At 35.0% G+C, this 23,600-nt stretch overlaps 1 protein-coding gene across 1 annotated transcript; it reads left to right on the top strand.

Moving 5' to 3' along the window:
• The first annotated feature begins 2,189 nt into the window (after positions 1-2,189).
• On the top strand, positions 2,190-21,295 carry LOC106872762 (protein transport protein Sec61 subunit alpha-like 1). The gene is made up of 12 exons (XM_014919854.3): positions 2,190-2,354; positions 2,860-2,927; positions 3,813-3,878; positions 6,376-6,586; positions 8,090-8,199; positions 8,511-8,664; positions 9,490-9,650; positions 11,263-11,403; positions 12,969-13,025; positions 13,993-14,181; positions 16,574-16,721; positions 19,338-21,295. The coding sequence occupies exons 1-12, from the start codon at positions 2,348-2,350 to the stop codon at positions 19,451-19,453; spliced, it is 1,428 nt and encodes a 475-aa protein (XP_014775340.1). The 5' UTR covers positions 2,190-2,347; the 3' UTR covers positions 19,454-21,295.
• The last annotated feature ends 2,305 nt before the right edge of the window (positions 21,296-23,600 follow it).

The raw sequence follows: 23,600 nt of genomic DNA, 5'->3' as shown, positions 1-23,600 counted from the left end.
ATAGCTTGGTTATGAATTGTGCTATCATCAACCTGGATAGAAAAATTTGTCTTTTGGAGAATTTCCACAATCTTCTCCTTAACAAAATTAGACATTTCATCCTGTCTTCTTGTAATTGTCTTATTTGATTAGATGCAGCAGCTTTTCCCAGAACCTCATTTACACAAGCTATCATAACAGTCTTGACAAGTTTCTCACCATAAATTTGAGGTTCTGCAACCTTGGCAATAATTTCAGAGACCAAATAACTTGGTTTGAGTGTCTTTGCTTTTTCAGTATTTATCTTCTTTACAAAGTCGGGTAGTTTGATTGGCTGTATTTTCTTTTTATTCTCAAAATATTCCCTACCTTTACCAACAGATGCCTTAATTTCTGGTGCTGTTCCAGCTTAACTTTCTTCATGGAATAATTTGTCAAGATGGCATCACATTCAAGACACATAGGGAGTCTACAGATACAAAACCAAACATGATAAAATCTTTGTAGTTCCCCAGTTTTACCGTTTTAGCAGTTGGTTCAGCATTATTACAACTGATCTTTAAAAAAATAAAAATAATAAATATTTTATTTCTATAAATTAAACAATATTGTATAGTGATCTATTAAAATATCAAATTTATTATGAAACTGTTGTGATTGTAAAATTTAAATTATGTAATTCTTGATTGTAATATATTATTGATTATATATTATACATTATTGATTCTTATAGAATAATTATTGAATTTTGTTTTTGGAAATGTGCTGTGCGTGAGAAGACCAGGCAAGCCAAGTGAGATCGTTGCCAGGGCCCCTGGACTGGCTCTTGTGCGGGTGGCACATAAGATGTACCATCCTGAGCGTGACCGTTGCCAGTACCGCCTGACTGGCCTTGTAGGGTTTTCGAGCGAGATCGTTGCCAATGCCCCTGGACTGGCTCTTGTGCGGGTGGCACATAAAAGACACCATTTCGAACGTGGCCGTTTTCGTGTGGGTGACACGTAAAAGCACCCACTACACTCTCTGAGTGGTTGGCGTTAGGAAGGGCATCCAGCTGTAGAAACTCTGCCAAATTAGATTGGAGCCTGGTGTTGCCATCCGGTTTCACCAGTCCTCAGTCAAATCGTCCAACCCATGCTAGCATGGAAAGCGGACGTTAAACGATGATGATGATGATGATGATTCTGTCTTCATATAGATTAATTATTAACAGTGTCTTTATTATCGAACAATATTGTGTAGATATGAAATAGCTTCAATTTTTTTTTATGGCTACAAATTCTCTGGGGACCACATTGGGAATCACTGGTTTAAACTATGCTTCAACTAAAACTAGTCAATCAAATTTACATAACAGGACAATTGCTGATAAAGTGCACAAATTAAATCACTTGCAATACTCCCTCCAGATAATTTTAAATGTAGTTTAATGTAATACTACCTATTAAATATACAATATTGGCATTGTTGTAAAAAGTAAACAAAATTATTACATCACAAGTTTTAAATAAATTTCTCCTTGAGTAGAAAAAGAGGGATCTATTTGGTAAAAGTTCTAGCAGAAACTAGTAAAGTCGAACCCACTCTTTCTATCTATAGAGATTTTTAAAAAAAACTGTGGTGCAATCCCTTAGCTTACTTTTTTTCCATGGCGAAATTAAAACTTTATGTTTAATAAAACGTTTACTTAATGTTACATGACATAGCATAACTACATCTGATTTTAAAATATCTACTGTCGATGTATGAATAAATTACAGGAGTAAATGTCAGTTATGAAGCGTATTATCTTTATGGGGAAAAAACATCACTAGGTTGGTGCTGAGTAACTGAAAAAAGTGGAAATCAATATTAAAATATTTTCTAAAATGCTGCTTATTTCGTTGTAAATAAATTACTTCTAAAACCGGCGAGAAAGGTAGACGCACTGAAGTATTGTCTTGCCAGAAAGTAAGAGCGAACCAGCCATAGTATTTTGAAATGTTGACGTGTACATAAATAAAAACAACACCGCTGCCTCCGTTCATTGGCCAGTTGTGTAATCTCGTCTCGACGTTGATTTTAAAAATAAATATTTTAAACACAACTACATTGTTTTAATTAATAACAATTCATATGGTTATGCAATTTAAATATCTGTCGAAAATTGAAGAATTGTTTGAAAATATTTGGCATTAAAAATAATCTCAGGGCTGCGCTAACGCGAAGTCAGTTGCGAAGCTGGTAGCGTATGACGTATGTAAGATCTTTCATGCTCTCCTGATACCGTGGTCGGATTTAACGATTCAGTTTCTCGTCTGAGTTCTATTAGGGTTTGGTTATTTCCAACTATTTCATATGGTCTTTTAACGGGAACACTTGTTAAACCATGGCTAGTAAGTATCCATTTGTTATTTATTCTCAATAACTCCATGTAGCTTTTGAAACCGAATTGGTTTTCAATTTCTTATTAATCTTAGATTAAACAGAAGACCGGACAGGAATCCTTTGCATACGTGGCTCATCTTTTCTCATACTTTCTTTATTTTCCTTTCCCAGGATAACATTTTGAATTTCAGCTGAAGCATCGACTTAACCTTATTTAGATCTATATATTTACTAATATTTATACGTAAATTGTATTTATGAATATATAAACTGGAAACCCTCAATGATATTTGTAGAACCGTAGAAATCTGATGTTAGTTGCTTTTTGGTGATTGCCGTCGTGTAGCGTTACATATGGCTATAACATAACAAGCCCACACCTATCATCTCTTCGTTATACTCTCTTAGCCACATATGTTAACATCTGTCCATATCCTCAAACATCGTCATCGTTATTTTACAAATTAATTTCTTAATTAACGCTAAGTTAATTCATTGCTATTTTATTTGCAGTTAAGTTTCTCGAGTTTGTGAAGCCTTTCTGTGCTGTTTTACCTGAAATCTCGAAACCAGACCGAAAAGTAAGGCACTTTTTTTATTCTCACATCTTTATTCTTAATTGAGGGGATAATTATAACCCAGGCTAGTAGTATTCCAAAATAAAAAAGTGATCCGTTAGACTTCGATTATATATATAATATATATATATATATATATAATTGCTAATTCCTCCCGTTTCTTATAACCACTTATATTTGTAACGACATGACTGCAACCATTAGTGATACGGTCCAACAAAATTAACATTATGCTGCGTTAATATCTCCTTTCCTCTATGGTTTTAGCTGACGATGTGATTGATGTCTGATATATATCAGTGTGTGTGTGTAATGTTTCAAAACAGCCTCCCCCTTCTTGAAAAATCGACGAAATGAAATGACCATATTGTCAGTTTTTGAGATGTGACATACTCTTGGTAAATAATGCCAATGATCCCGTTTCGATTTCCAGTTACAACAATTATTCTACTACGTCGTTTATTTTTAGTAGAAGCATGTAAAGCGCATAGTACCCATTTTTAATCGTTTTATTTATAGCGCTGCTATGATGGATGCAGACGATAGGGATCAGAATAGATGAACTTAAATGCACTGATCTTGTGTTATTAGTTGAAATGTAACTTGGGATCTATTTTTGCCTTGTAAAGATAAAATAAATGTCGGAAACGTAATAAGGCTCTTAATATTTCAGAATATGCCTCACACTACTCAATTTCATTTGATTATTCAAAAATGAATTGATTGTCTGTTATATGTTTAAATTATTGTATGCAACTTCGCCACTAATAGTGACCTTCAGTCTGGTCAAAATGTTTGTATTTCTTCTACTCTGCTCTAGTCCATTCCTTTTCAACGTCTTCACACGGGAAACTATTTTAACTGAAGCATGTTTTTTTTGTTATCTAGATCCAGTTTCGAGAGAAAGTGTTATGGACCGCCATCACCCTGTTCATCTTCCTTGTGTGTTGTCAGGTAAGTTGCGATTTCTGACCCCTCCTCCTATCTGTCTCCTCGAAGGAAGTTAATTACTAATAAAATGCCGAGATCAGTCTAAGTGGCCTAATTCCTTCTATTTTAAGAGAGTATTTTATATTCTAACAATATATTTTATTGCATCGCACTCACGCTTGTATGAAAATATCTAATGGTCACTAGAAAATGTTGATTTAAAAGCTTCTAGAGTTAATTTCGCACGTCTGACTGGGACGTGTCAAATTTGGTTCTTTATTGGTGATGTTTTTGAAAATTTGTCACATGTCATATTTCTTTGTTTTGTGTCTGTACATATAATCCGACCTCAAACCAATATTCTGTGAGTCCGTAATCTAAATGGTATTGTGAGAATTCTTTTAGTTGTTTCAGTCGGTTTACTGCTATCATGTGGGGGCACTTCTTTGAAGGATTTAGTCCGACCTCAGTCTCTTTATTTTAAATCTGGCACTTATCGATTTCGTTTTGCCGAACCTCGAAACTAGTCACGTAAAAAAGCCATCACCGATTGTCAAGTGGGTGTAGGGAAACACACGTGTGTACATATATATATATAGTGTATGTACACGACCGGCTTCTACACAGTTTCCGTCAATCATATTCACTCAAAGGCCCGAGGAGGTTATAGTAGAAGATACTTGTCCAGAGTGCCGGGCAGCAGAGAAATCATTAACTGAATTTGTTTTGGTGTCAAATGCCGAGAAAATAATGACTTCATTTAAAAAAAAAAAATTTTTTTTAATCATTACTATTTCAGACTAAATCCGTAAAAACTAATACAGTTTTTATAATCTTTTTTTTTTAATATTTAATTGTTCATGCGGTTATTAACCTAAATATCTGAAGATCAGCTCTTACAACTTTTAATCAAGTACATTGTTGTATCTAAAGTAACTCCTCCACTGTTGATAATAGGCTCTGGTGTTGCCCAGGTCGAGCAGACGAATAGTTTGTAGTTGTGTGTCTTTATATACACGCAAACATGCTATGCCTCCTTTTTAGTTGAGGACACGTGTGGCAGTTATATTAGTAAGTGATATAGAGCTGTGAAGTCAGCTGTTGTACTTACATTGCCTCATTAGTCATTCCATTTCGCATTAAGTAATTTTTCCATTCTGTATTGATTCTCTAAGGAAAATAGTTGGATAACTGCTGAAGACATTCGTGTTTTGCTATAAATACTGGTCATCTAACTCGTGTACCCAGTATGTTTCTTATATTGTGTAAATCTTCTTGTCAGCTAGATTAGCAAATAGATTTTTTTTTTTTTTTTTTAACGTCCACTTTTCTGTACTCGCATGAGTCCGACGAATTTGTTGAGGTGGATTTTCTGTGACCGGATGTTCTTCCTGTCGCCAATCCTCACCCGTTTTACAGAATATTGGAAATGAAGGCCACCACTTGCATGATGGTGACACTCGCTTGCAAACTGTTGATGGGCTTTTAGTTCCCATCTTATGAAAACAATGCTTCCCATGTTGTGGGACATGAACCAAGATTCATGTGGTTAGGAAACAAACTTTTTATTAGACAGCCACAGCTAATTATTAATTCAACGCATTGAAGGTATTACTAACACGCCTTCTCTTTGATAAACAGAAAAAGAAAACCATGCAATTAGATTGGACACAATGCTAGTATTAATCAAATTGTATGGATTTTTGCTTAGAATGATTGAGATGACATCCACATTCTATGTGAGAGAAGCAGGTCTAATGTCAATCACCTCAGATAACCATGAAGTGGCAGAGAGGTGAGAACAGCATCATGTGCTGGCTGATAAAGTGGCTCCTGAAGCCAGGAGTCTCTAGATTTAGATGGATTGGTGCATCTTCAATGCAGTGTTAAGAAATGTTAGGAGTTGAATCTGATTGTGCAACATTTAAAGAATCGAATAACAACAAAACCCAGTGTCTTTTCCAGCTACTTTGGATTTTGTCTTATGGATTTATTACCATACATTACAAGTTTAGAAAATTTTCAGTAAATTGAGAAGTTCACAAGATATATCAGCAGTTACTGTTTCTTCTCTCTCTACACTTAACAACCAATGTTGGTTTGTCTTCCACCCACCCCCTAACTTAGCAGTTTTGCAAAGGAGCCTGTTAGAATAAGTACCAACTTAAAATAAATGTTGGGACCAATTTCATCAACTAAACCTTTCGAGGAAGGACCATAACATGACTATATACCTATTTTCTTTCCCATTGCTTAGCCTTTTAGCATTTAAACTGGCCAATATCCAGACCAAATATTGTTTTATGTTCAAACCAACTTGATTCAACTTCTCACACATTCCTTACAATATCATTCTAAAAATAAACAATCTCATCATTGAAATCTCAGTCACAAGAAAATACATAAATTCAAAACGTGAAAAAAAATGCATATTACATTTAGTAGTCTGGATGCTAAGCAGTTTCCTTGGATATTCAAAGCACTGACTTTTCTAATTGCCTGTATCTTCTTACTTCCTTAGATTCCTCTTTTTGGAATCATGTCTTCAGATTCTGCAGATCCATTTTACTGGATTCGAGTGATCCTTGCTTCCAACAGAGGAACATTAATGGAACTTGGTATCTCTCCCATTGTGACTTCTGGCCTCATAATGCAACTTTTAGCTGGAGCTAAAATCATTGAAGTTGGTGATACCCCCAAAGACAGAGCCTTGTTTAATGGTGCTCAAAAATGTAAGTATCTTATAAAATCTTTGTCAGTCATTGGTGATAATGTTAATGTTTTTTTTTCATTTTGGGTTAACTTAGAGGAAAGAAAGGTTTGTGGCCCTTGGCCTTTGCAAGTTCAGTAAAATCATTGAAGAGTTTCAAATCAACAGTTAGAAATATGTGCAAGGCTGAGTTTATTGAGATGAAGAGTAGTTAGTGTGGGGCCTGGAGTTGAAGGTGAACTTTATGGGTAAAAAGAAAAGGAAGCGTGTGTCTGAAGTGCTTGAGTGATGATAGTAATAGTCAAGTCAGAGAGGAGAGAGTACACGTGATGGTGAATGACTTCATGTTAAGTAGTCACATGATCTTTACTGGAGTCTGTTTCCTCATTTTGTCAGAATGAGTACAAATATCTAAATTTAAATTTCTTGAAGTAAAAGTGATCGAATGTAATTTGGTGGAATTAAAATCAGCTTTCAGCAAGATGTTTCTTGAAATGAAGGCCAGTTTGTGAAACATTTTAGTGTAGCTCCTTCAGGGAAGAAAGACACCATGGCATGTAGTATAAAAGAGAATGGGTATATCAAGTAGTTCAAAACAAATGCCAGGTTTGAAGTTTGGTTGTATTAGATAATATAGGGTCACTGTTGATCATATTCTTGCACCTGTATGCACAACACTAAGCAAGGGCTTTTGTGTGTGTGTGTGTGGAAGATTGACACTAGTCAATTTATGCAAGTCTCACTTTACTATACAACCATTGTTGTCTAAGAGAAAGACCACTGCATTAGGGCCAATGAGCTTGGCACAAGTATTGTTACAAGCATTATTGTTAGAACACTAGAGATTGAAGTAGATAACAAGGCTTCTTGTCTTGCTCTAGCACTTCAGCCGGCTTATTGCCCTGGATTTGTTCTTTTTTATCAGCTCAGAAAGAATGAAAAGCGAAGTTGATTTTGGTAGGAAATGAATACAAAAATTGGAACTTTCAAACTGTATCCAACTTTAGCAATGCAGGAAATTTATGTTTTTATCAGTCCTACCAGGTTGTTAGCTGAGACATGATTTGGAAGTTAGTCCCTGGACTAAATAAAAACTGATGTTGTACCATTTTAAAGTTTAGTATGTTTCTTCTCGTATCTTGGTTGATTTTTTTTTTTTTTTTTTTTTTTTGAAGTGGGAGATTTCAGTTAAATTAGCAGGTCTTAAACATTTATGTTTACACAGAAGATTCTACATAACTGTGCTTGAATCTTTTTTTGTATTGACTAGTACAAAGCCAGGACAAGAATATATTTTGAATATTCGGACTTAAAAATTTAAGATGAAGAAAATATATAACAATAGATTTACTTTGTCTTTTTAAAGTTGCTCTTGTACAGAATATTCTAAAACCCAAATATACTGAGTTGCCTATGCCAATTGTGAATAGACAATTCTTATTTCTTATTCTCTTCAATTTGCATTGAATTTCATATTTTCATAGATAGGTTTTTTTTAATGTATTAAATGTTATTTTTATTTTAGTGTTTGGTATGATAATCACCATTGGTCAAGCTATTGTTTATGTAATGACTGGCATGTATGGTGACCCTGCTGAAATTGGACCTGGTGTCTGTTTACTCATTATCATTCAAGTAAGTAAACTAAATTTTATCCATCTTTTTTGTTATTTCCTTTTTTTTTTTTTTTTTTTTTTACTGGGGGTAAAAAGGCATCTTTTATTTTCTAGTTCAACCCTGTGGTTTCAAGGTACTCACAGATTACTTAAGCTGATGAAACTTTGAACTTTGTACTGTTTCTGTAAAAGTGATCAGCTAAACATTTACATAGATGAAAAAGACTAGGAAAATGAATTTTCTCCTGAACTCCAAGTTCAAACCTTTTGTTTACATTACTACTGTTTTGCTTTCCATTTGATTTTATTTCTAATTTTTCTCTCTTTCAGTTATTTGTTGCTGGTCTCATTGTACTACTTCTTGATGAGTTATTGCAAAAAGGCTATGGTTTAGGATCTGGTATTTCCTTGTTTATAGCTACCAACATTTGTGAGACAATTGTTTGGAAAGCTTTCAGTCCTGCTACAGTCAATACTGGGAGAGGTAAAGCTTTGATTATTTAGTTGTGTAGATTTTAAAAACTTATGCTAATGCTCATAAATTTGTCAATTATTCATTTGCTCACTTTTTGCACCCTTTTGCTGTGGAAATCAGATATATATCCACTCAAAATATATTTAACCATAGCTGCAGAAAGTAGTTTTATATGCCAGTCTATCTTTTGTCTTAAATACTCATTAAATTTTCTGTTGGGCAATATTTTAAATTCTATAAAACAAGGATGTTTTGTACATTTGTTTCTTTTTTATAGAATTAGAATATTGATATGTTAAGATGTTAAATGAACAAGGTGGCGAGCTGGCAGAAACGTTAGCACTCCGGGCGAAATGCTTAGCAGTATTTCATCTACTGTTACGTTCTGAGTTCAAATTATGCCGAGGTCGACTTTGCCTTTCATCCTTTCGGGGTCGATAAATTAAGTACCAGTTACGCACTGGGGTCGATGTAATTGACTTAATCCCTTTGTCTGTCCTTGTTTGTCCCCTCTATGTTTAGCCCCTTGTGGGCAATAAAGAAATAAGATGTTAAATGATCAAAGAAAGTTGTAGTTGTCAACTGAAGCAATCAAGTCACAGTTTGGATTGTAAATGTGTTAATAACATTGTAATCAAATTCATAAGTTCATCATTTAAGACTTAGTGTAATCCTTGCATTGTCTTAAGACACCCAGCTCTTATTGCTTAAAGCCATATGCATGCATGTGTGCACTCAACACTAATTTTGATCTGTGTTATAAACATGTAAAAGTATTATCAGAGTAAAATACAAATATATTTAATATTTCTCTTTTGAATTTCTCTCATCTAGGAACTGAATTTGAGGGTGCTATCATAGCTTTGTTCCACCTTTTGGCTACACGTCATGATAAAGTTCGGGCTTTGCGAGAAGCTTTCTACCGACAGAACCTGCCAAATTTATTAAATCTTATGGCCACTATTTTTGTATTTGCAATTGTCATCTATTTCCAAGTAAGTTAATATAGTCTTCTTTTAGTGCTTACTTTTTGAATTGTTTTCTCTTTAGCTAGGGAGATATTTTATGTTGATAGTTCTATGAAGAGATTAAAATTGAGTGGATTTTTTTTTTTTTCTATTTTGTAACAGTAAACTGTAGAACTTGACTTGTTCACAAATATTACTCTCTTGTATAAATGTTTAACATTACAGAATTTTTGTAAGACCACATTCTGAAAAGTTTTTTTTTTTATAAATATTGAAGTATGTTCATGGTGATGCTCCAGCATAACTGCAGCTACATGACTGGACTACATAAAAGAAATACACTAATTTGAATCATGATGGTAAAGCTATTTGGCTTAATTAGAAATTTGATAATTTTACAAACTCAGGAATAGCTCAGTTTAATTAAAAGTAAGGTGTTAAGCTGAAAGGTCAGTCCAGTATTTTTGTAGCCAATATTAAGTTCCCATCAAATATACCTTTCAGAGGCCAGTTATAAATTAGATATAGAAATATAATTTTGACCTATAGTTAATTGATCACTATGAAAAGTGGACAAAAAATTCTTGCTACATACTAATACTATAACCATCTTTCAAATTTGTTCTCTGCAGACATAAAAAGATGAAATATTTAGCCAATGTTTTTACAAGCAAATATTCACTCCATTTTTTTCTCGTACCTATAATTTCTGGATATAATTAATTGCTTGGTGTGACACGTGCTAATTTAACTTGGACTCAATACTTAAAGACCCAACTCTACTAACAGTTACAGTAAGGTTTAAATTTCTATGTCTCCTGAGGAAGCCACCTTGTATTATCAAGTTTTACTTTTCTTTGCAACTATTAAAAAGGTTCTATAAACAGGATGCTACATACTTAGGTTGTTATATTGCACTGCATACAATCAAATATGATGAAGTGTGCAGTACAATCTTAGACTAGGTATTTTACATCCTTTGTTATTTACATTTGTGGGCTTCATTGCTGGCTGTTCAATTCTACCCTCCATCCCTGTTAATTTACAATGCATCAGTCCGAAAGCATGTAGTTATTGTTTCTTTTCCTTTATAGCAATTTGCTTCTCTTCAACAATTGTTCCAACCTTCTCTTTTAGCATATTGCTATAAAGAATGCCATCAGTTTTGCCTTAAACATCTTTATATTTCCTCAAACATTCTTTCTTATCTCAGTATAGTTTTCATTCCTTCTCCTACAGATTTTGCCTATGTGTAACATTGTGAATTTTTATAGAGCTTAAATTTTCAATTCCACTTAAGTTCTATAGATATTTAACAAGACTCCTAATTTGTGTGTTGACACATGTCTTACTCAGTGAATTTATTTTAGAAAAGATAATTAAAGAGCAGCCTCTCTTGGTTATAAGGGAGAAGAGAAAATATCCAGTTAGATATTTGGAAATATGTTCAATTGCAATGACTCTAGGTCTATGATTGCATTACTTTTACAAATTTTATTAGTAACTGACATTATGTAAGAAATGATGCTAACATTTATTTAAGATCTGGATCATTGTTTTTCTTAAATGATTTGATGAAATTAGCTCAAATATATCAATTTAAGCTTTACTTATCATCTTTTTTTTTTCTGTTTTGCAGGGATTCAGAGTCGATTTACCCATCAAGTCAGCCCGTTACAGGGGACAGTATAGCTCATACCCCATCAAGTTGTTCTATACATCAAATATTCCTATTATTCTTCAAAGTGCTTTAGTATCTAATTTGTACTTTATTTCTCAAGTAAGTGTAAATAACTCAGTAAATTTTGGAATTATTATGATGTATTAAGTTACTGTCTTAAATTGACTTAGCTAGTGATTCTCTCTGTTAGGGAGAAAACTAAATTTCTTTAAATGCTCTAGTTGTAAGATATATGTGATCACTTAGTCTTGTAACATCATCATCATTAACGTTCGTTTTCCATGCTAGCATGGGATCAGACGATTTGACTGAGGACTGGTGAACCAGATGGCTACACCAGGCTCCAATCTGATTTGGCAGAGTTTCTACAGCTGGATGCCCCTCCTAACGCCAACCACTCCGAGAGTGTAGTAGGTGCTTTTACATGCCACCGGCACGAAGGCCAGTCAGGAGGTACTGGCAACGAACTCGCTCGAATATCTTTTCATGTGCCACTGGCATAAGTGCCAGGAATACTTAGCAAACGAACCAACAAGTGAGTTTCTATATATTTCCTTGACCTGCTAGAAATCATCATCATCATCATCGTTTAACGTCCGCTTTCCATGCTAGCATGGGTTGGACGATTTGACTGAGGACTGGTGAAACCGGATGGCAACACCAGGCTCCAGTCTGATTTGGCAGAGTTTCTACAGCTGGATGCCCTTCCTAACGCCAACCACTCAGAGAGTGTAGAAATAACAATCATATATCTCTCTCAAACCACACCTGACCATCCTTAAAAAGAAATACACTGGACAATGTTGTCTTGGCAGAATTGCTCAGTAAGGGCTGGTATTGGACTAAACAACCCTACCAAAGCACATTCCTGCTTTTCCTGTGTATTGTGGAATCACTACAGAGTTTAAACACTCTTCAATGGTACTTAAATAATAATAGCTAAAGGGAGATTTTCTACTCGTTTGTAAAACAAGTTCTGATTCAATGGTTCTAAAGTTGATTTCACATTCCTGTGTTTGGTTAAGATATGTAATGTGCTCAACTAAAGATGAGTGAACATTTTTGCATTGTAAGTTGCTGGTTGACACTGCTTGCCCAAAAACTGATCTGTTAAACTAGCAACTTATTCAGTTTTCTGTTGTTTGAAAAGCAAAAATATGAATATAGAACAAATAAATAAAATTTGTACTGTATCAGGTGAATTGAATTTCAGTTATTTTAAATAACTTTTTCATTGGTCTGTTAGCACAACATCTTTCCTCACAATGTCTTCATATACAGACATAAAATGTATTTAGCTGGTACTGTGTAAAATCACCCAGTGCACTCTGTAAAGTGGTTGGTGTTAGGAAAGGCATCCTGCCTTAGAAACTATTCCAAAACAGGCATGGAAAATGATGTTAAATGATGATGATGTGGCTTGGATGAGAATAAGCACAAAGCAGTTATTCTAGGTATCTAACATAAACTAATAAAGAAAAATAGTCCAGGCTTGTGATGTGATGGTATTAAATAACACTGCTATTTCACAACTGTTATTGTGCTAGTTAAGGATAATTTATATTTAAAAGGTATTTTGAAAGTTGACTATTTTTGCTTTTTTATATTTGGATTTATGGATATTTAGTTGATTTTTTAAAAAATTTCTTTGTTTATCCTTTTAGATGTTGGCTAATAAATTTCATGGAAATATCTTTGTAAATCTTCTAGGAATTTGGTCTGTAAGTATTGGATTATTTTATTTTTGTATTTAAATAAATTTCCTACAAACATGAAACAATTTACATTTCATTTATTTATCAATATCTTTAGTGATATATGTGCAGTGTAACAAATCAGTATTCCAAATTGCTTTGTTTTGTTTTTAAAAATATATATTACTTTACTAAACCAATGAAGTGGTTTTTGTGGTTATTATTGGTCTTCTGGTTCATGGGTTCCTTTTCCAGGATTTGTTCTGTTTCAAACATTAGGACCCACCTCCTGAGGTTATCATGACTTATAATGCACCGACTTCTCTTGTTACCAAAAACTAAATCTGAACCTACTGGACAATTCTCTCTTCTTTCCTAATATCTATGGACACTTGTCAAATCTGTTTCCCACTCACCATGTTTTGCAAGCATGCAAACTACACATCTTATTAAGGTTTTACGAAAACTCATGAATATTACAACACTCAGTTTCATTTCAACATAAAATGTAAGGCCATATACTTATGTATACAAAGGTTAAGTTTCTAATACAGAATTAGATTTTTACTGCTACTTTTAAAGATTATTAACTGCTTGAAGAAATTGTACTGGAGTGTCTGTTAACTTCGATCTGTTTTAGCTAAATATAGCAAGTATTGCTATATATTTAGCAAAAGAAATACATTTAAAACAAGATTCAATAATATGAAAAAATTCAGTTAAAACCCTTCATTTCATTCATGCTAGTATGAAAAAATAGATGCAAAAATAAACAAATGTGCAAAATTGACTGAAGAAAAGTTCCATTTTTGCAATTAACTGGTTGACAACAGAGACAGCATTCAGTTATAAAAGTAGTTGCTTCTACAAAGACCCATTGCACCTATGCATGCACAGAAAACATTTTAGAAAGTAAAAAGTAACAGTTATGTAAATTCTACAGCAAGTACAATTTGGCCTTAGAATGAAAGAATAAATTTTTCTTTGTTTATAGACTGAAGGAGGTGGCCCTGCTCGTTCATATCCAACTGGTGGGTTGTGTTACTACCTATCTCCTCCGGATACTTTAACGCATGTTGTTGAAGACCCCATACATGCGTGTGTCTATATTTTCTTTATGTTGGGATCGTGTGCATTCTTCTCAAAAACATGGATTGAAGTCTCAGGTTCCAGTGCTAAAGATGTAAGTTATTGCATTACTGTTTTTCTTTTTCTTTCTCTCTTTCCCTATATTATTTTGTTAAATACCTGAGAGATGCTGAATATAGAAGCATCTGTCCTGTTATTACTTATTTTATGACTAAGATACCCACCTTCCATTCATTAAAACCTTTAACTTTTTACACACTGATGGTGTTGTACATTTTTTACTATGATAACTCAATATTTTCTGCAGGACGTTGGAATAACAAATGTTAACTAGGCTGTATGTGGATATTTTGAAAATAAAGAGTAACTGCAATACATCCATAGGAGTGGCGTCTATGGTTGTGTAATTAGCTAATGAAAGATTCACTATGACTCAAGCTCTCAATTCAAATTCATGGTAATAGAATTGGATGGCGACAGTCATGGGAATCCACAAAAGTAACGCAACTGAAGAAGAAAGTGCTGTAAACATAAACGATGATGTCAGCAACTGGTTTACAGATATTAGAAACAAAATAATTTTGTAACTTATAGACATATTCCTATTAATATTAATTACATTGTGTAGAGTGGTGAGCTGACCGAACCGCTAGCACACCAGGCAAAATGCTTAGTGGCATCTCTTGCATCTGCATGTTCCTCATCATTTAACGCCCATTTTCCATGCTAAATGGGCTGGACGGTTCAACTGGAGTCTGAGAAGCCAGGAGGCTGCACCAGGCTCCAGTCTGATCTGGCAGTGTTTCTACAGCTGGATGCTGTTACTAATGCCAACCACTCCAAGAGTGTAGTGGGTGCTTTTACGTGCCACTGGCACAGTCCAGAGGGGACTGGCCACGACCAGTTGGTGCTTTTTACATGCCACTGGCATGGGAGCCAGTCAAGGTTATGCTGGCATCAACCATGTTTGGATGGTGCTTTTTACGTGCCACTGACACGGGGATCACAGTTACAATTTCCATTTGGTTGTGATGTACTTGACTCAATAGGTCTCCTCAAGCACAGCATGTCACCCTACAATCCAAGGTACTTGAGTGGGCTGGTTATGCGACACTGGTGTAGGTTACAGTTGTGAACTCACTTTATTTGCCTGCTCTTCGCAGTCACAGCATATCTCCAGAGGTCTCGGTCTTGTCATTGCTTCACCACCTCATTCCATGTCTTCCTGGGTTCCTTCCACTGTTTGGGAGTGGCACTTCTTCACACAGATTTCCTCATCCATCCGTAGTACATGACCATACGAACACAAACGTCTCTCTTGCACACCACATCTGATGCTTCTTATGTCCAACATTTCTCTCAGGGCATTCACACTCTGCCGTGTGTGCACACTGACATTACACATCCAGCGGATCATGCTAGCTTCATTTTTTTTTCGAGCCTATGCATATCTTCAGCAGTCATGGCCCGTGTTTCACTGCCATATAGCATGGCAGTTCACACACATGCATTGTACAATCTACCTTTCACTCTGAGCGAGAGGCCCTTTGTCATCAGTAGGGGTAAGAGCTTTCTGAACTTTGCCCAGGCTATTCTTATTCTAGTGGTAACACTTTCTGAGCATCCACCCCAACTACAGACACGGTCACCTAGGTAGCAGAAGCTATCAACTACTTCTAGTTTCTCTCCCTGGCATGTGATGGAATCTATTTTCTGAGCATCTGTGGTGTTTATTGCCCCTGTGCATCTGCCACACATGAAAGCTATCTTCCTGGTTAGTCTTCCTTTGATGTTGCTGCACCTCTTATGTGTCCATAGCTTACACTGGGTACATTTTATGGAATTTCTACTTACACCTTTTCTACAGATCGAACAGGGCTACTTATCTGATGAGGTGTGTGATATGTTCGCCTTCCTACTTTGGTCTTTGCGACATTGTCTCTAAGGCCCTTTGATTCTTAATCTTGCTTCCACACCTGAAATGTCTTCTTTAGTTCTGGTAGTGATTCTGCTATGAGGGCCAGGTCATCGGCATAGAGGAGCTCCCAGGGACAACCTGCTCTGAATTCCTGTTATTGACTGGAGGACTATGATGAATAAGAGGGAGTTGAGGGCTGATCCTTGGTGGACCCCTACTTCTACCTGGAATTCTTCACTATAATCATTGCCAACCCTAACCTTACTAACAGCATCTCTGTTTTGAGTTCAAATTCTACCAAGGTCGACTTTGCCTTTCATTCTTTCAGGGTCAATAAAATAAGTATCAGTTAAATGTAATAGATTACCCCTTCCCCAGAATTGCTGGCCTTGTGCCAAAATTTGAAATCACTATTAATTACATTGAAGTGACTGGAGAATTATCTGTAAAATGTACACCAGTGATTCATGTGGTTTTTCTTTACTTTCAAAGTTGTACATGAATAGATTTGTTTCTCTTTCTTTTTAAGGGTACATGAATGAATTTTTGTTTCTGTTTCTTTTTAAAGGTTGCTAAACAGCTTAAAGAACAGCAGATGGTAATGAGAGGTCATCGAGAGAAGTCCATGATCCATGAATTGAACCGTTATATCCCCACAGCAGCCGCCTTTGGTGGACTTTGTATAGGAGCCTTATCTGTTTTGGCTGATTTCTTAGGTAAAAACTTTCACAGCACTTTGATGTCCATTTTTATACCTATTATGAAATTTTCGTGGTAAAAAGTTTGCTTCCCATCTACATGGTTTGGGGTTCAGTCCTACTGCATGAGATGGCACCTTGGGCAAATGTCTTCTACTATACCCCCAGGCTGACCAAAGCCATGTGAATGGCTTTGTTAGAAAGAAACTGAAAGATGCCTCTTACTTTGATAGCATGTGATGGCTTTAAAGGGATATTACTGCCATGCTAGTAGTGCCCTTTGTTATCCTTTATTTTGATCTGTGAAAAGATGTCTGATTATAAGGAAATATAACCTTAGATGGAAACAGTGAGAGTTGGCAACATGAATGGCATCCAGCCATAGAATACCTGCATCAACTAATTTTGTCCGATCCATTCAAGCATGGAAAAGTGAATGATAAAATTATGGTGATGAATTAAATCTAAGATTAACATCATTGTTTAACATCCTTCTTCGATGCTGACATGGGTTGGATGGTTTGACAGGAGCTGGTCAAGTAGAAGACTGAACCAGACTTTTGGCACAGTTTTTATGACTGCATGCCCTTCCTAACATCAACCAACCAACAGAGTGGACAGGGTGCTTTTTTTACGCGTCACGAGCACAGGCAAGGTTAGTTTTGACATGATTTTTACAGCTGGATGCCCTTCCAAACACCAGCTACTTTACAGTGTGGAATGGATACTTTTTACGTGGCACTTACAGGGTCACCAAGTAACTTGCAAGACAAAGATCCTTTGAGTGGGGAGGGGTCATTGGAAGCAGTGATCTTGTGTCAGATGATAAAAGGTTAGTGTGACTGAGAGACAGAATCAGGGAGAGTGATCAAGAGTGAGGACAGAAACGGGTGTGCTGCTGCAAAGGAGATAGATGGTTACCCAGCCTGATGGAAGAGGAGAGAGATGGTGGCAAAGTGCTGAGCATATACACAAGGGACAGGGATCAGAATATAAATGGGATAGTAGAGTAAAGGAAGAGATAGATGGTGGCACGTGCCACAGCATACCCTCAAGGTACGGTGGTTATAATATATGTGGCAGGGCATTGCCAAAAAAGTGTGGGTGGGGAAAAAATAGAAAGCCATGTTTATGCTCTGTGGTTAGTGCAAGAATCAAAACTTATATGTAAACTCTATTGAAAATTTCTCAAGGCAAGTGTGGTCCACTACAATGATAATTTCTAACATAATCTCAAGATCACCAATGTTTGTAGAGGCAACAGTTGATTAAATTGGCATAGATATGGTCATGTGGTTAAGATCACTTTGCAGCTACATGGCTCCAAGTTTGATCCTACTATACAGCACCTCAGACAAGTGTTTTGTCATTGTCTTGATTTGATTTGTCTTGTCATTGGAAATGTAGTGAACTTGTGATCAACCCATTGGAAACCTATAACCTACAACACAATTGTTCTTAAAATACCTGATAAAAATAAGTAAACTGACCCCAGTACTTATTTTATTGACTGTAAAACTAACGTTTAGTTGCCAAGATTGAACTAAAAGGTGAAGGCGTGCAACTAAACACTGAAAAACATTTTGTTCATCCTTCCAATATAGTAATGATATCTAGATATCCAATATATTTAACACTTTGCCTACCATGGGATTCATTATTAACTCCCCATGCTACATTTCTTAATATGGCACAAAATGGATTTTGTTAGCAAAGTGTTAAGTATATGTAAAAGGGATGATTGCACTGATGTTTGCTGAGTGAAGGTGCAAGGAGTTGGTAGTAAAAGCTAGATGTTGACTGAAGATGCAGTAGGAAAAGTTTTTTTAAGTTTGTCCTTTGATGAAATAATGTAATGATGATCATCATCATCGTCGTTTAACGTCCACTTTCCATGCTAGCATGGGTTGGACGATTTGACTGAGGACTGGTGAAACCAGATGGCTACACCAGGCTCCAATCTGATTTGGCAGAGTTTCTACAGCTGGATGCCCTTCCTAACGCCAACCACTCCGAGAGTGTAGTGGGTGCTTTTACGTGCCACCGGCATGAAGGCTAGTCAGGCAGTACTGGCAACGGCCACGCTCAAAATGGTGTATTTTACGTGCCACCTGCACAGGAGCCAGTTTGGCGGCACTGGCAACGATCTCACTCGAATGTCTTTACACGTGCCAGGAAGGCAATGCTGGGCACAGGTGCCATTGATGGTTTCGCTTTCGCTTGCCCCAATAAGTCTTCGCAAGCCGAGTTTCATTTATTAAAATATATGGGAATATGCTACATTCCAGGTCATTTCAGTGGAGCCAGCTTTAAGAAATAAACCTTTAATCCTTTTGAGACACATGGTGTTTTGGTATGTGTAGCCAAAAAGACAAAAACTTTTTGTATTGAGATACATCTGCTGAAAGATGATCTCTGATTAGCTATTACACTTCAAGACCAACCATTCACATTTGTTCCATCGGGCCAATGGATTGGCCTCAAACTCCTTTCAGCTTGTATCACTTGGACCGATCAATCGGCCTTGGTGTCCCAAGAGGGTTGAATGAACTCGGCCTTAAATATTGTGTACATATTTAGGTGTACTAAACTGTATGACATTCGTTTGTAAAAGTAATTTGTTTTGAATTTCAGGTGCCATTGGCAGTGGAACTGGTATTTTATTGGCTGTTACAATCATCTATCAATATTTTGAAATCTTCGTCAAGGAACAGAGTGAAATGGGTGGAATGAGCACACTTCTATTTTAAGTTTATTTCCAATTTGAGTGACAGAAGAAATGAAAGCTTACAACTTTATTCTTTTTATTTTGTCTTCACACACAAACACATTCATACTTTGAAAACTATTATTGTCAGCTTGTGGGCACAGTTTAGACATGGCCATTTGCTTATCCAAGTTGTTAGCTGACTGGCTAATAATTACATTCTCACCTGTGCTTTATTCAGCTTTTTGTTTTGAAGTAGGTGAGTATGCTGAGCCTTGCCAGTTGCTACAGCTTGACCTCTGTGTATGTGTGTGCATGTGTGCACACCCATCTTTGGATGGCACTCACTCCTGAATCTTCTGCAACATTTACCTCCCAAATGTCATATCAAAACTCTGGCCATTTCTAGTTTTTACTAGCCTACTTTCTTCACGATCGTAATAACATAAGGATAAGGGCAAAATACATAAACATGTTGGAAACCCTGCAAACTAACCAAACCACTTCTAAAACTTCAGTCTTGTACATTCTTCAATGTCTTTGACCATGCATATATCAGGAGTTGCCTAATAGAACTAAATGGTAAACAAGAAACTAGGAAAAAAAATTTTATTTAAAAAAAATAATAATCAAAATAAATAAGAAAATCCTGAAAGACTTTAGTTAAAAAAAAAAAAAAAACAGGAAAGACAAAAAAATCTGAAACTGTTCTTTTGTTTTGTTTCCATACTGAGGTTTGTTTCTTGAATTGTGTTTGAGACAAGTTATATTTTTGTTTTTATTTTTGTTAATATCTAGTATTTCAAGGATCAACCTAATCAAGTCAAATAAGCTTGCAAGTATTTTCTAGAAATCCTTGTTTGTCAAGTAGTTTAATGCAGCCTGGAAATTTTAACCAAGATCGTTTAGCTTACCTCAGCATGTAATCATTGAGGACAATGTGTGCAATATCAATTAACACACTACTTCCACTCACTCTAGACCTGGTTGGTCATGTAAATATACAACTGACTCAACTAACCAAATTAACTGGTTTCATAAAACTGAAAAGCTTTAAGAATATTCTAATATATTACCTTCATACATCTCATTTCTGGTTCTAATGAATATATCTGCTGAGTATATTTCCCCTTACAAAAATTATTTTTAGTTTAACATTCCACTCCAACACTACACATAAATGGTCCGAGTTGACTCCTAACGATTCTTCTTTGGAATGGGTATTGGATGTTAACTGGATTGTAAACATTGCAAAAAATCGAATTTTACTTTTATTTTCACAGATGTATCATAGCACCAGAAAAGGAGTAAAGTATTGTCTGCAGTTTTAAGTCTTTTACCAAATTTGCATGTGTTACATTCATATTATTTCCTAGAACTTTGACAGCCAATAATTGGTTTATTACATGTTCATTAAGAATTTCTTTAATGACATAAAAACAATTAGGTTAGAATCATCCCACATAATTTTAACAGTACACTTAAGACCATTGAATAAGTGTTCTTGTCTTAAATTAATTTCACCAGATTCTTTCCTTACATTTTTCTCTCTACAACTCCATTTGAAGTAAATTCTGTAACTCACTGTTCACAAGCTGCTATTAAACAAACAACAATGTATGCCTTTTTCAAATACAATTGCCTCTACATTGAATCTTCTTATATAAACCCTACTCTCTGTTTGTTGCTGTTCGCAGATATTACATTTTGATAAAAAAAAAAAAAATCCTTCAATATGATATGGTGCTCTATTTGTCTTCTTCAAGATGTTCAGAGTCCTGTCTCTCCCAACTGCTCTCTGTAAGTGTTGCTGATGAACTGGTAAATAAATATAAAATAAATATGAAAGATGTGTTTGGGGAACAAGTTTCCTGTGTGATAAAAAGTTGGTTTCTCTTTATTTTATTTTTTACAGATGACCCCTAAACAGCTCCCTGGTTCTTTTCATAATTTAAGATATCTATTTTTTGCCAAATAATGACGAGATTGAGCTGCTGAACACAGCTGAAAATATTGTCTTCTCAGACTTTGCTGCATTCATTGATTTGTTTTATTGAGTCAAAGTGCATGACTTTGCTTAGTTCATATTGAGTAAATTGATAGTAAATTTGATGGCTGTGTGGTTATTTTCTGTTGGAAAACATTGAGGAGTGGAATGAATTTACTTATGGTGATTTCTGTATTATTACTAGTTATATTACTGAAAACTGGGACTTTCTGTTATACATAGCTTACCTTGCTTGGAAACAGGTGAGGATTGATGACAGAAGAGCATCTTGCTAGAAATCTACCTCAATGAATTTCATCTAAACCATGGAATAAGTGGATGCTAACGATTATATATAGTGTGGTTACAAACAATTCTCTCTAGGTTTACTTTTAACTCTAGCTTTGTAGAGGTGAAAATTTTTATGTGTGAATGAGACATCTTTACTACCTGAAACTCGATTTAATAAATTTGAAATTTAATATGAAACTGTGTTTAATGGTTTGTGCTGTTATGCATTTGAATAGTAAACTATTACATAACTAAATACAGTAGTATAACTCAAGGTAACTTAATGCTCAACTAAAATAGTTCTGGGGGAAAAGAGTATGTGCTTCCTGGCTCCTCTAGGAGTAACATGGTGCAGCATTGTTAAAGACTTTTCTTGTGTAATATAATTAGGTTTAAGAATTTTGAATTTAAGTTTTTCCTTTAAGTATTTAATACACTTTAGCAAGATTAGCTTTCAAGCAACAGTTATCTTTTGAGCATTTTATTTGGAAAGTGTTAATAAAAGTTTGGCAAAAAAACAATTTTCTTTGAATAGTGGTGGTTGATCAAGTATGCCCTTTTGTATCTCATACTTTCTTGTAATTTCTTTTTAATTAGGTGTTGGTAATCCAAATTATTCTAAAATATAGAACATGTAAAACACTCTGCACACTTTTAGTGGTTGGCATTAGGAAGGGCATCCAGCCATAGATACTGTGCCGCAACAGACAATTGGAGTCTGAACAGCTCCATGTCTAACTGTCCAACCCATAGAAAGCAGACATTAAATAATACTGGAAAATATTTAACATGTCACTTGTTTTAACCAACTTACATTTGAAATTTTAAATTTTGTTGGGTATCCTTCAAAACAGCAGTTAACATTTTAATTGCAAAAACTGATTTATTTAATAAATTAACTTAATTTCCTAGAAATACATCAGGACAGTGTTTTGTTTTGGCTATAATTTTATTTTTAAAACTCAGTTGGTACAAATATTTTTGAGAGCATTAAGTGCACTACTCTTTTGGTCATTGATTCTGAAGAAATGATTAGTATTAAGACCATTTATTGGAAATGGTATAATGTGAAGTAACAAATCAGATCTTTATTTAAAAGATTTCCACATCTTCATGTGGTGTGTTAGACATATAGATTAAATTAACAGGAGTAACTTGCATTGAGTAGCTATATCAGTGAAAATTCTCTAATTTCTGAGTTTTCAGAACAGGAACTTTGAAAATTCATTTTATAATTAATATCAAGTAGATTGTGTGAGAAATGAAACATTGTTGCAATCTTTTGCAACAACAAAATATACAAACATAATTGTAACAATGCATGGTGTTTTGTAAAATAATTCATTAATTTTCATAAACTCTTCTACTAAAAAAAAAGGTGAATACTATAGCTAACTACTGTAAAAATGTTTTGCTACCTTCCTAAACATCTTCATTCCAAAATTGAATTAGACATTTTGTGAAAACAAAGCATATTCACTTTTCGATACATTAGGCTATTGACTCTCTTAAATGTATACATTCTTGCTTATACAAATTTTAATGGTTCAATTTATAAAGGTTGTTCAGTGTTGTATAAAATAGCAATAAAAGTTGGACCTTACATGAGGTTGGCTCAAGGACATTTTTTTTTTTTTCTCCCCCGTTCTGGAAGCTGGCTCATACCCCTTGATAGTGCAGTTGACATACCTCTATTTCAGGAAAGATATTTCACTGTTGCTGAGTTCTGTTTAATTGTATTGAGAAATTCATCGGCTAAAGAAATGAGATACTGCAGTAATACAAAGTGTTAATTTGAATGCCGTTACTTGACCTAGTTTTAATTTCATGCGATAACATCTTTTTAAGTGACAATCTTCCTAAAGTCAACGTGTCACTTGTTCAAAAGAAAATGTATACACTAAGTGAGTTA

Source organism: Octopus bimaculoides, chromosome 1 (genome assembly GCF_046866305.1).
Source record: "Octopus bimaculoides isolate indiv1 chromosome 1, ASM4686630v1, whole genome shotgun sequence".
Lineage (NCBI taxonomy): Eukaryota > Metazoa > Mollusca > Cephalopoda > Octopoda > Octopodidae > Octopus > Octopus bimaculoides.
Note: the sequence above shows the minus strand (reverse complement) of the source record. Positions and strands in the feature narration are given on the sequence as shown.